The sequence below is a fragment of the Chrysochloris asiatica genome, unplaced genomic scaffold (assembly GCF_000296735.1).
Source record: "Chrysochloris asiatica unplaced genomic scaffold, ChrAsi1.0 scaffold00138, whole genome shotgun sequence".
NCBI classification, from domain to species: Eukaryota; Metazoa; Chordata; class Mammalia; order Afrosoricida; family Chrysochloridae; genus Chrysochloris; species Chrysochloris asiatica.
The window spans coordinates 2418386-2432815 of NW_006408656.1; the positions used below are offsets into that span (position 1 = coordinate 2418386).

The 14430-nt window shown below is 38.9% G+C and overlaps 1 protein-coding gene across 2 annotated transcripts in view; it reads left to right on the top strand.

Annotated features, from left to right (window-relative positions):
• Positions 1–14430, top strand: part of ATF7 (activating transcription factor 7) — a 96385-nt gene that overhangs the window by 67301 nt on the left and 14654 nt on the right. The window contains exons 3-5 of one of the 2 annotated variants that reach the window (XM_006869951.1): positions 3527–3623; positions 8116–8234; positions 12155–12292. In XM_006869951.1, the coding sequence (XP_006870013.1) occupies positions 3527–3623; positions 8116–8234; positions 12155–12292 (354 nt within the window). Of the gene's footprint in view, positions 1–3526; positions 3624–8115; positions 8344–12154; positions 12293–14430 lie in introns of those variants that run through there. The other variant, XM_006869952.1, reaches the window with a different exon arrangement.

Genomic DNA, 14430 nt, shown 5'->3' on the forward strand with positions numbered 1-14430 from the left:
GGAGTAGAAAGCCTCATCTTTCTCCCGCGGAGCAGCTGGTAGTTTCGAACCGCTGACCTTAAGGTTCGCAGCCCGATTCGTAACCACTACGCTACCAGAGAAATATATAAAACAGTAGCCATCCAGGGCAAGATGGCAGAGTTAGGCAAACGTACAACAGAACGAAACACTGCCTGGTCCTACACTATCCTTACCATTGTTGTTATGCTTAAGCCATTGCTGCTACCACTGTGCCAGTCCATGTCATTGGGGATCTTCCTCTTTCTCACTGACCCTCCACTTTACCAAGCATGATGTCCTTTTCCAGGGCCTGGTCCCTTCTGATATGTCTAAAGTATGAGAGACAGTCTTGACATCCTAAGGAGCACTCAGACTGGACTTGTTCCAACACAGATGTGGTCGTTCTTCTGGCGGTCCACTAATACTCTTCTCCAACACCACAATTTAAATGCATCAGTTCTTCTACAGACATCCTTATTAGTTGTTCAACTTTGAAATGTATACGAGATTATTGGAAATACCTTAGGCGCACTTAAAATCTTCAAACTGATGTCTTTGCTCTTCAACACTTTGAAGACATCTTGTACAGCAAATCTTCCTAATGCAATAGGTCATTTGATTTCTTGACTGGTTGCTTTCATGAGTGTTGATAGTGGATCCAAGCAAAATGAAGTCTTTGACAACTTTTACCCAGTCTTTGCTCCATTTATCGTGGATGTTTTTTATTGATCCAGTTGTAAGGATTTTTGTTTTCTTTACATTGAGGCGCAACCCATATTTAAAGTTGTAGACTTTGATCTTCCTCAGTAAATAGTTTAAGTCCTCTTTGCTTCCAGCAATCAAAGTTGTATGATCTGCATGTCATAGGACGTTAATGAGTCTATCTCCAATCCTGATGCCACGTTCTTCTTCATATAATCCAGTTCCTTGGATTATTTGTTCAGCATACAGATTGAATAATTATGGTGCAAGAATACAACCCTGGCTCACACCTTTCCTGATTTTAAACCATTCAGTGCCCCTTGTTCTGTTTGAATGACTGCCTCTTGATCTATGCATAGGTTCCTCATGAGCACAATTAAGTGTTCTGGAATACTCATTCTCCACAATATTGTCCATAGCTTGTCATGATTCACATAGTCGAAAGCTTTTGCATAGTCAGTAAAGCACAGATAAACATCTTTTTGGTGTTCTCTGCTTTCAGCCAAGATCCATCTGATGTCAGCAATGATAGCCCTCAGATTAGTGTAAGGTATTCTTAAATCAGTCTTTTCAGATGTAAAAGAGATTAAAGCAAGCAAGCAGAGATGCAGAATGTCAAGCCATGTGAATGAAGATCACCTAGGAGCAGAAGTGCAAAGGAACAAGGTCCTCTGTCTGGATCCCACAGCAAATGAAAGATTCTCCCTAGAGCTGGTGATGGTGGACTTGGTTCCAACTTTATAACCCTATATAGGGTTTTCCGAGGCTGTAAATCTTTACGGGAGCAGAAAGCCTCTTCTTTCTCTCACGGAACGGCTGGTAGCTTTGAACTGTTGACCTTGAGGTTAGCAGCCTGACTCGTAACCACTACATTACCAGAGCTCCTTTTCCCTAGAGCTGGCACCCTAAATTTAGATTTCTAGCCTTCTAAATTGTGAGAAAATAAATTTCCGCTTGTTAAAGCCACCCACCCACTTGCGGTATTTCTGTTATAATTTGTTTTTCATTATTGTTGTTAAGTGCCATCGAGTCAGTTCCAACTCATAACAACAATGTATAGAGTTTCCTAGGAGTTTCTGGTGAATTTGAACCACCGACTTTGCAGTTGAAATCCACCCTGCAGTCCAGTGCATTATCCCATAGCACCACACTAGGACTCCTTCTGTTATAATAGTACTAGATACTCTTTCCTTTCCCCTCCTTTTTTTCCTCAGGGAAAAATCTATAACCAAAAAAGGTTAGTGCCTGGATCTTATTGTAACTAAATATTCCCACACTTCATTCAGTTTTGTCCTACAACCATTGGGAACAAGGCAGCCTTATGACTGTTTTACTTCTTGGTTCTTCATACTTCTAATTGAAATTTCTTTCTACCCTTCAGTATGGAAGGATTTTGCATCTTAAACTGACTTTTATTTTTATAGAGATTAGAGCAAATTTGGGAAGATGCCACTTTCCGGTAAAATTCAACAGCTTAAGACAGTTAAGCCTTGCTTTCCTGACTGTGTAGGAGCTGGGATGGGGTCAACTCCTGCCTATTTGGTTGTTGTCAAGAAGAATTGTAGAAAATATTGTAGAAAAGGAGGCTGACATTATTGTGTTTAGTGGGACGTATGTGTCTAATGAAGTAAAAATAGGAAGTTGGCCAATTACCATTTTTAGGAATAAAAAGACAAATAGAACCATGTTTCAGAGCCATACTGGTGCAGGAACTGTAGAAAACTTCAGCATTCAAGTCATTAGTATGTTGCAGGCATATTTTAATGAAGGAACATGGCCAATAAGTTTTTAAAGGAATTTTGAGGATATTATTCTTTTGAATTACTGTTATTCTTCTATTCCCTTCACCTCTCCTTTTAAAGAACGAACAAGAACATAAATTATGGCCCACTTACCCCAACAGCTGGTCCTCAGAAACCTTATACAGGGTTTCATAAACTGGAGCTGACCTAGCCTCACCTTTTCATTGTCCTTTCACTCAAAGTCCTAAACAAAATCATTTTTTTCTTCTATCATCTTGCCTACAGGCTCCTTTCCCACCCTGAAAAAAAACCTTTTGCTTGCATTTTATTCCATCATTATATAGCCAGCAGCATTGTACTGGTCCCTTTATGGCTGATGGAGCCCAGGCGGGCTGCCCGATGAGGGGAGAGACAGCATTTGGCCGATGGGGCTGGAGAGTGCTGTTACTGCTGGTCATTGGACTTCAGTCCTCTACAACTCCATCCTGACTCATTAAAACCCTGAGCCAAATAGCCGCGCAGGCGCCTTCTGCAGCACTGTGGGGGCCAGGAAGTTAAATGGTTCTCCTAATCCTGCATAATTTATCTCTCTGCTAGCCCTCTCATAAAAGAGTCCAATTCAGCCCCACCATGGAGAGCTTCATTCTGATTTCCTATTTGTGATGACCAATGAGTACCCAGCCTTTTCTTCTTTCTTTATTATTATTATTAAAAATTATTTTCCCCTTGTTCGCTAAGAGTTTGCCTTAATGTTTTTTTCATTTGGAACCTCCTGCCTAGATCCCGCTTCACCAACAATCTGTCTACTTTGCTCATTTGGACTTGATATTGTAGAGCAGTTGGTGCTACGGGTCTTTCCCTCTCTGTTCTCCTCCCTGCTTTTTAGCTTTTCTTTTTCTCCCACTCCATTTTCTTTTCTCCATCCCCTCTCCTTTCTCATCACTTCCAATTTTTCTCCTTTCCATTTCCTCTCCAGTCTCTCTGTCCAGGGACAAGCCTTATTATAGGATGTTTGGAAAGACATTTAAAAAGGGCATGGAATCACTTATTTTTTTCACATCTCCATTTCTGTTTCCTTCCAGAGATTTACAAACGAGGACCACCTGGCAGTTCATAAACACAAGCATGAGATGACATTGAAATTTGGCCCAGCCCGAACTGACTCAGTCATCATTGCAGGTATTTGCTGCCCCAAAAGTCACTGTGCCTTGATAACACCAGACTGTTAAGATTAATACTAGGGACCAGATGTACTGGGAGCTGTACTCCCGTTACCCCATTAAAAGCCTTTGTGTGATCTGCATTTAATCAGGGAAAAGGAACACTGAAAGCTTCAAGTTTCTGTTGTGCCCTTTACTCTGTTTTTAATAACAATATTGGGTTCTGTGGTTTTTGAGGTTTTGTTTTAGCTTTTTTTTCTATTGCTTCCTTATTGCCTTTTTATTAAGACTTTGGAAGGTTTACAGACAAAAGATGCCTTTGACATTTCTCCCTACTCTTAGTAAAGAAGTGAACAAAAAGAAGGCAAGAAAGCCAACCTAGGCTGGCTACTTTTCTTCCACTGAGTGTCAGTTTTCCTGAACAGGCAGATTGTCAGTTGGTAAATTCCGTGTTCCTTCTGAACCCAGACACCATTGAGGGCACATTTTCAAATTTCAAACAGTTTAGTCAGTGGGGCTTTTCTAAGCCAATTTGGGTGACCTGGAACATCTCACTAGTTATTTTAGATTTTATCTTGCTTACAAGTGCCATTCTTAGGGGAGTACTCATTAAATGTTCTCAAAACTGTGCAGCAGTTCTGTTGTACCAGTTTCAGCTAGACAAGACATACAAACCAAAGTGGGCTTTTTATTGATACTTTGAAAAGTTCTGATTTAGCCCAACTCTTTTAACATGAAACTTAACTCAGTATATAATCAGTAAGGGATTTAGTTAGTGGTTATTTTATTAGTTAATAAACAATTTCTCTTAAGAATTACTAATCAAAGCTACTCCAGACTTGGAGAAGGAGAGAAAACTCTTCTTCATACTCTATACATGAAGGTAGAGGCTTTCCTATTCTTTATTAATCCAGCTAATATTTGTTGAGTATTTACTGTGTACTAGGCACTTTGCTAGTTTATAAATATGTAATCCCTGGAAAAAGAACATGAGTGGGAGACATTGATATTGATGATCCTTACAAAAGTCTTAATTAGCCAGGACATGTATGCATGAAAAATATATTTTTTTAATTTATGCAATATAAGTGAATAATGCTTATTATATAAATGCTAAGAATTAACAGTAAGTAGAATTAATCAGAGAAAGTTTATAAAATAGATAAATCTGCAGTAAGATTACCAAAATAGATTATTCCAAATGGACAAAGGTCTCATGCTGAGTCTTCAGGAACAGTGACAGAAGTTACTATTCTTTGCATTCTGTTCTAGAGTGCTTGTCCCACTACACATGACTACAGCCATCCTGTCTAGGCTGGTAATTCTTATATCTCAAAAGATTTGATATCTTAATGTATTCCAACCACGTATTAAATATTTTAGTTGGCTGTCTTCTTGTCATTCAAATTCTTCATGTCTAAGACTGAACTGTATCCTTTATTACTCGCTGGTAATAGCATTCTCAAATTTCTTTATTTACGTTCTCTGTTTTGTTCCTTCTTTGTTCCTCTACCCACATTATGCTTGAGTTACCCTCTAGTCTCCCAACTGGCATCCTTAACTAGTCTCTCCGTATTCAAGTCCATCTTTCATACTATTGAAAAATCAGTCTCCCTTAAATTCTGCTCTTTGGCTCAAAATCTGTCATTTTCTATTTCCTATTATTCTAAGATTATTTACACTGAAGTTGTTATCCTTCACTGCTTGTCCACTTTTATTTCCCACTCACCTACCTAATGATTTTTTTTTTTTTCAAATCTAGTCTTTGGGTCTCCTCATCTACACATGGTGCCCATACCCTGTCTTTGTGTCTTCTCCTCTTACCTTCCAAATGTTCATTCTCTAACATCTAAAGCCACTGTTTAAGGCCAGCTTAAGTCCCATGTCTTAAAACATTTCCTAACTTGTTATCAATTCTTACTCATGGTGACCCAATATGTTATGAACTACTTCAGAGTTTTCTTGGCTGTAGATTTAATAGAAGCAGATCACCAGATCTTTTCTTCCATGGTACTCTTGGGTGGGTTCAAACCGCCAACCTTTTGACTAGCAGTTGCGCACAATCTGCTTGAGCCACCTTAATTTGTCTGTATTTCATCTATAAATTTTATTCTCTACTGTACATGTCACTTATATTTTTGTATTTTTTATGCCTATGTTGCTTTGGTAGATTTGGATATGATGCTATCTATGTATATATACTAGCTTAATTTTCTTCACTAAAAAACAGTCTCTTACTTTTATAGGGCAGGAACTAAGTCTTACGTTTGTCAGTACTCCTGTACACCTTCCCCTTCTCTCCCCTAGATACACCCAAGTGCATGCATGCAGTACCAAAACACAAAGAGAGAGTGTTCAATAAATAGTTGTTGGTTCCTTAGAAATAATCAGAGTAGGTCAGAATTTTCTTATACATTTTCAGGCCGTTTGTTCAAAGCCAGCTAAAGGTTAGAGAACACCTAGAAGGTCAGGAATTAGATTTTAGCACACAGGAACTTTTGAATTAAAAGCCAAAAGTGAATATGAACAACAGAGTGTAGGAGAAAATCAAATGAAATTCGGATCAGAGATCCAAAAATTTTCTCTTCTGCCTCAGCTGCCCTACTCTTGTTCCACTTAAGTTGTGATTTTGTGTGTGCCTCAATTAAAAAGCACTCTCTAAGCATAAAAGATATATTACCTCTATTCACCCAGGGATGGAGGGAAAGCGGCTTTATCACGGGCCAACCAAAGCTGCCAAAGAACCTTAAACTATTTTAGAAGGTACTGGTAGCTTTTCCAAATACTCTGATTCAAAAGAGGTTCTGTTTTAGTTTTTGAAAAATAATTTTTTGTTTCTATGGAAAATATCACTGGGCTATTCTCAATTAATTATATTAGAAGGAGCAATCCTAAATCCAGGTTTCACTTCTTAAAATACCATTTGGACATTGTTCTATTTCTGTGATTCAGTCTAGTGGTTTCAGTAAACCATCATGATAATAGAGTTAGGATCAGAGAACCAGATTCTACTGATCTAAGAGAGAAACACTAGGAAAGCAGGATGGGGACAGAAATGCAAATCTAAAATTCAAGCTGCCTGGAAAAGTTCCCATGGGCTACTGAGAGCCTTCCTTTTCCCAAGGGCAGAGGCACTATGTTGAGGAAAGATTTTAGCAACCCCTGAGGGGATATTTTGGCTGGCTAGTCTTAAGTCTAAATATCCTGGTTTCAGGAATTGTTCTGGACCCAGGTCTCTGTGAAATGAGCTCTATTGTGTGCAGTTTCCTTTTCTAGTTCATGATCTTACTGTCTTGCTCTCCAGCCGCTGCTTTGCCTGGAATGCCTTCAGAAGGTAACAGACCCTTACCTCACTCAGTGACCACTGAAAGACAAGGGACTATTTCTTATTTGATAGATTTAGCAAGCAAACTCAGCCATCTGATCCTCATTGTCTTCTCATTATCAGATTTTAACATTCCACCTGCTTATATATCTACTTACTTTAGACTTAGGAGGCAGTAAGTGTAAAGAGAAAATGTTGCTATCTGTACTTAGTTTTCAAATCTAGAGGTTTCATGAAGTTCCGCCTGGAAGGGTGGTTTGATTTGATTTTACTTGGTTTTGTTTTTGTGGGTGAGGGGTGGAGGAAGAATAAAACCTGCTTCTGGGAGAAAGGTGGGTATACCAGTATCCATTGTGGATAACCGTGTACCTACCTTTTTCACACAACAAAAGGTTCTGTTTTCTTCCTGCTGGCCTTGCGGCAACACAGCACAGACACCCTCTGGTGGCCTAGCATCAACCTTCACCTGCTACCGGAAAAAAAACCAAACCCACTACTGTTGAATCCTTTCTGATTCAACGACTTTATAGGACAAAGTAGAACTGCCCCATGGGATTTCCAAGGCTGTAGATTTATGCCCATAGGATTTCCAAGCATAAAGATTTATGCTTTTTCCCATGGAGCAGCTAGTGGGTTTGAACCACCATCTTTTGGTTAATGGCTGAATGCTGTAACACTGTACCATTAGGACTCACTTTTCACCTACCGGTTATTGTTAAGTACCATGGAGTCAGTTCTGGCTCATAGGGTTTCCGAAGAATGGCTGCTGGGTTTGAACCGCTGGACCTTGTGGTTAACAGTCAGTGCCTATTTTACAGTGCCACACCAGGACTCCAATTAGAGCTCCATAAAAACAAATTGGCTCTAGCACAGACACTTGTCTTTCTCCAAACAAAACTACAAGCATTATGAACTTTCAGGAGTTCTGGGTGGTGCACATGGCTAATGTGCTGATTGCTAACGGAAAGGTTGGAAGTTTGAGTCAATCTAGAAGAGCCCTGGAAGAAAAACCTGGCAATGTACTTCTGAAAAAATCAACTATTGAAAACTCTGTGGGGCACAGTTCTACACGTATACACATGGGGTCACCATGAGTCAGGGTCTCAGTTGAACTGGAACTCTATAAATCTCTCAAGTTTTCATTTCAGATCAAACTAAAAGTTTCCTTTTCTTTTTATGTTTACAGATCAAACTCCTACTCCAACTAGATTTCTAAAGAACTGTGAGGAGGTGGGGCTCTTCAATGAACTAGCTAGCTCCTTTGAACATGAATTCAAGAAAGCTTCAGATGATGATGAGAAAAAGGCAAGAGACTGGACTTTTGCTGAAAAACTGGTGATGTTTAGACTTAGCCTCTTTTCACTGTGCCTTGGGACAGTTTGCTTAATTGGTTAAAGTACATTGTGGACTTAGTTCTACAGAACCAGATTATTGTTGTTGTTAGCTGTCTTCAAGTTGGCCCAACTCATGGTGACCCTTATGCACCATGAGACCATTGTGATTCACAGAGTTTTTACTGGCTCATTTCCAGAAGTAGGTTGCCAGGCCTTTCTTCCTAGTCTGTCTTAATCTGGCAGCTTAAACTAAAACCTTTCTATAGAACCATATCATACTTACCAATCTTAGTTAGCTTTTCAGGTCTCTTTAGGGTTCACATAATTGCTAAGTATAAGTCTTCACTAAAAGTCAGTCCTTTTGCCTTTACAGTGGTACATCAGTTTAAGATTTTTTTTTTAAATAAGCTTTTTTTTTTTAATTACTACTGTCCTGAATTTGTTAAGATGTTAAAAGATTACAAAATTGCTCAGATTTTGTTAGATAGCATTTTGTTGTCAAAATCTCACTGTTTTTCAGCTGATCAGACTTTTCACCTGGACTGTTTTCATTCAGTCATTTGTTGAATTTTGGCTCTTCTGTGTTTCAGCACTTGAGGCTCAAGATAAAGTTAACATGAGATTACTGCATTCAAGTAGCTTTCTAGTGATATCCAAGGCATAAGTCTAAAGAGGAGTCCTGGTATGGCACTTAGGATCAGCACTGGACTGCCAACTGCAAGGTTAGCTCCTCGGAAACCATTTACAGGGTCACTGAGTCGGAACCGACTCAAAGACACTTAACAACAACAAGCCTAAAGAAAACTGTTGATAAATTAATACCTTTCAAAGAAGATGAATCAAAACTAGAAATTACATCACTGCAGGAAGGGACATTTAAATGAATTGAAGTTTTGCCTTAAAAAAACATTTATTGGGAGCAAAATTGCAGTCTTCAAATATTTGAAGAGTTTCCATGTAAAAGGGGGGCGTTAAATTATTCTGTAGGACACTAAAGTAAAAGTAGGACCACTTAGAGATATTTATAGAGAGGATTTACATGTTGGAATTCCTTCACACCTGAGAAACTATGATCCTGAACTATGATTAGCCTTTATTCCAGATCCCTAGACAATCCCTTAGTTTAGAAAACCTGAGAAAATCATTTAATAAGCAAAATCAAAAGAAGCTAGTTCCATATAATAGGTGAGTTTTGGAGAAAAAGGAAATTGGAAAGATCAAAACTTTCTCTTCTTTAGAATTAGAATTCAGATTTTATCACTATTTAAAACCATATCTGCATTCCATAACTATTCAGAAAAGACTCCAGAATATATGTCCCAAAACATACATAGATACATACATTCACAAATGGACTCTCATAGTTGTGCAAGGAGACATAGCATCTCACCAGAACATAGAAAAACTGGGACATAAGAAAAATTACCATGGGAGTTCTTTCCTTCTAAGAGAGCGATAACAGGTAAATCCAGGCATTTGTGAATGATTTTTTCATTTAGCTTAAATTATAAGAATTCAAGATAAAGTGTCCTTATCTTTGACGTTTTTTCCCAAGTTCTGTAGCTTTGTGTAAGTTTCTTTTCTTGCTGTCTCCCTTATCCTCCATTATAAAAAGTAAAGAAACTCAGTTGCATGTATTTGTAGTTCTACTTTCAAATAGCCTAACTAGCCAGTTTTCTCATTACTGTTTTTCATTTAGAGACCCAGGTCTGTCATTACTCAATTGCTACAACCTAATAGTATCATTTTATTTTACAACTTCCTTGCCTATCTCCTTCGTCTTTTTTCCCCATCCAAAATAAATAAATCAAATTGTTTCCACCAAGATGTGAGAGATTTTATATCAAACTTATTATAGGCAAATTCAAGAAAATTGGCTTCCCTTTAAAATTTGAAGTCTTTTCCCCTCCATTGTAGCCTAGTTGACACTTCTGGGAGGCTGATTCATAATTGGTCAGGCCTTTCTTCATTCCCCTGGTATTGCTTTTTGTAGGGGAAGCATTAGGCTGCTAACCACAAGTTCAGTGATTCAAACCTACTAGTGATTTTGCAGGAGAAAGATGAAGCTGTCTGCTCCCATAAAGATTTACAGACTCGAAAACCCTATATAGTGTCCACTATGAGTCAGAATTCATTCCATGCCTATGAATTTGGAGTCTGAGATACAGAGGTGGTTTTACCCTCACTTGATAAGAAGCACAGATTCAGTGGAAAATTGTTTCCAGGAGTGTTTAATGAGCTTGAAACATTTCTAAACAATCCACAGCTAAAAACCTACTGCTTTTCTTGGAAATGCTCCAAGGGTGTTCTAAACCCATGGTTGCATTTACTTAGAGGCCAGTTTCCCTACTACCTCTGTAACTTTTGGGATCCCAGAATTAGGTAAATTGGGCCTGTTCTTTTATTTTAGCAATATAGAAAAAAATGAGGACAGAAATGAAACCATCTTTGCTGTCATTCACCTCCATCAGAATGAGGAAAGAGAATCCTTACCACCTTTTCTAACACAGCAACCCACTACCATGGAATTGATTCCAACTCAGTGACTCCATAGGACAGAGTAGAATTGTTCCTTAGGGTTTCTGAGACTGAAAATCTTTATGGGAGCAGACAGCTTCATCTTTTTCCTGCACGCTGCTGGTGGGTTTGAACTGCTTACCCTGTGGTTAATCCATGTCGCAACCAGAGCTCCTTTTATAACATTGTCGTTAAGTGCTATCGAGTCAGTTCCAACTCATATCGACCCTATATAGGGTTTCCAAGGAACAGCTGGTGAGTTTGAACTGCTGTCCTTGTTCAAACAGACCTTGCAGTCCAGTGCTTTATCACATAGCAACACACCGGGACTCCCATTTTTCTTACATAATGGTCACCAAATTATCTTCCATTTATTCAGCTACTGAGGAGGTAGCAAGAGAAGAGTTGGAAATAATCTGCTCTTTCAATAAGAAGCCTAGAGTGTGAGAAGAACAGAACAGAAGATCCACTTTGTCAGGAAACTGAGCTATCGTAGTATACAACACTAACCCTCCTATCGTGGTACAGTGTTTAGACCATTATCTTAGATGGTATTGTTCCCTGCAAAGCTATTTTGTGGCTCCACAGTTCTGTGACTTGAGCATACCATTGACAGAAGAGTACACTTTCCTTTTTGGTTTTCTCCAGTTCTTTTCCTAAGTTCTAGTTTTTTTCACTGATCAGCTGTTCCACCTTCCCTTTCTTTGTTACCCCAAAATCCTATCTGCCTGAAACTACCAGCTTCTAGCACCCACGAGATCTTGTGGTGAAATCACCATCAGGTATGGGGAATCCTCAGAAAAAGACATTTCCTATCTTGGTTGCCAGATTTTAATCACCAGTTTATCTTTGTTTACTTCTGATAATTGGATAATGTAGTCATTCATAATTGGACAGAGACAAGGTGTTCAAAGTCTTCCAGCAGTCACCAGCACTGGTTTGGAACAGGCTGGAACTTGACTCAAGAAATCATTTGATTTTCCTTAAAAGAAATCTATAAAATATATGATCATGTAAGTTATCTTCATTCTATAGTTAGGATAAATAAAGCCCGTTGTTGTTGCTAAGTGCCATTGAGTCTGTTTCAGCTCATACCGACCTTGCATAAGGTTTCTGAGGAGTGGCTGGTTGGGTTTGAATTGCCGACCTTGGAGTTAGTCCAGTGCTTATCCTACAGTGCTACACCAGGACTCTGTCCATTAAAGTTAGAATTACATGAAGCATAGGATCCACATTTCTTTGACCTGCAGTTCAATTCTTTGATCCAAGATAGTCTTTTGGAACTATATTCTCTCATCTTATAACTGGAAAGAATGAAATTCAACCTGAAGGAAATCAAGGGGTTGAATTCTGCTCCTTTCTCTTCTTTAACAGGCTGCTGCTGGGCCCCTTGACATGTCTCTGCCTTCCACACCAGATATCAAAATCAAAGAAGAGGAGCCAGTGGAAGTAGACTCATCCCCACCTGACAGTCCTGCCTCTAGTCCCTGCACCCCGCCACTCAAGGAGAAGGTAAAATTCTGCATCAAGAATCATCCCAAATGTTAACTATAATAAAGTTAAGTTTTGATTCATTCATTGTATAAATAGTATATGATACATGAGGGTTGATTATATGTGTTTAAAGAAATGTTAATTATTTAGAAGATTTATATGAGTTACACCAATTCACTGAGTCAGCAGTTCCATTTCTACACCTATATGGAAGAAAAGGAGTCCTTGTGTGGTGGTATATGATAAACCCACCAGCCACTCCTTGGAAACTGTGAGTTAGAACTGACTTGACAGCACTTTACAAGAACATGGGAGAGAAATAGGTGTAGAAAGTAGTGTAAAAAGTACACAAACAAAAGTAGACAAAATAGAGTTGGACATACTAAAAATTAAAAACATATATGCATCAAAAGACTTCACCAAAAGGGTAAAAAGGGAACCCACAGAATGGGGAAAAAATCTTTTTCAATGTACATATCAGACAGGGGACTCATTTCTAAAATATATAGGAAACTACAACACCTCTACAAGAAAAAGACAAATAACCCAATTTAAAAATGGGCACAGGACATGAATGAACACTTTACCAAGGAAGAGATCTAGGCAGCCAACAAACATGAAGAAATGTTCATGATCACTAGCCATTAGAGAGATGCAAATCAAAACAACAATGAGATATCATCTCACACCAGCAGTAACAGCAAAGATCAAAAATGTAGAGGACAATAAATGCTGGCAAGGATGTAGAGAGGCTGGGACCCTCCTACATTATTTGTGGGATTGCAAAATGGTCGAACCACTCTGGGAAGCAATATCGCGCCTCCTCAGAAGGTTAGAAATAGAAATAAATACCTTATGATCTAGCAATTCCTCTACTTGGTATTTATCCACAAGAAATACGAGCCATAACACTAGTAGATATATGCACACCAATGTTCATAACAGAACTGTTTACTATAGCAAAAAGATGGAGACAGCCGAAGTGCCCATTAATGGAAGAATGGATAAACAAACTGTGATACAGACACACAATGGAATATTATGCCCCCGCAGAACAGCTGGTAGTTTCGAACTGCTGACCTTGTGGTTCGCAGCCTAATTTGTAACCACAGGAGAACTTCTAGGGTGCTAGAAATGCTCTATACCTTGATTTTACATATATAGAAAGTCACTTAGTTGTATCTTTTAGATTATTGCACTTTAAGTCATATAATTCCAAATTAGATATTAAACAATTTAAGAAAGAAATTCCTCCTAAAAGGAATTGTTCTAGTGATCCAAAGGGAACACCTACCAGGATTCTGACTATTATTGTTAAAGGGAACTTTATGAAGCATTGTTTTTAATAAAGTTATTAAAGTATAGCACATATACATAAAAGTACATCATTTATAAGTATACAGTTCCATGAATTTTCACAATACACCTATATAATCAGCACCCAGGTCAAGAAACATATTATCAGAAGCTCCCATGTGGCCCCCTTCCAGTCTCACTCCCTGTACTAGTCATGGTTATTTTTAACATCTACTGTGGTTAGTACCTCATGTCACTTCCCTCTAAATGTAGCTTGATAATGTCTCTTAAAACTACTACCGCCATAAACATTATAACCATCCCATTCCTTACCTTCCCTTTTCACCAGCAACCTGGGGTTGCCTATGTTGTTGTTATGTGCCGTGGGGTCGGTTCTGACACATAGAGACCCTGCACAGGGTTTCCGAGGCTGTTAATCTTTATGGGAGCAGAACACCTCATCTTTCTCCTGCGGAGCAGCTGGATTTGTAACCACTATGGTAGCGTAGTGGTTACGAATCGGGCTGCGAACCTTAAGGTCAGCGGTTCGAAACTACCAGCTGCTCCGCGGGAGAAAGATGAGGCTTTCTACTCCCGTAAAGATTTACACCCTCGGGAACCCTGTACAGGGTCGCTATGGGTCGGAACCGACTCGACGGGCACTTAACAACAACAATGCTACCAGAGCACCCAGGGTTGCCTTTAGGGCCAGTATAAACTCTTAACAAGTTAACATGGAAAGCAGTTTTTTGTTTTTTGTGTTTTGTTTTTTACAATAGCTCTATTGTAAGGGGTCCATTTATGATAAAAGGAGCTCTGGTAGTGTAGTGGTTATGAATTGGGCTGTGAACTGCAAGGTC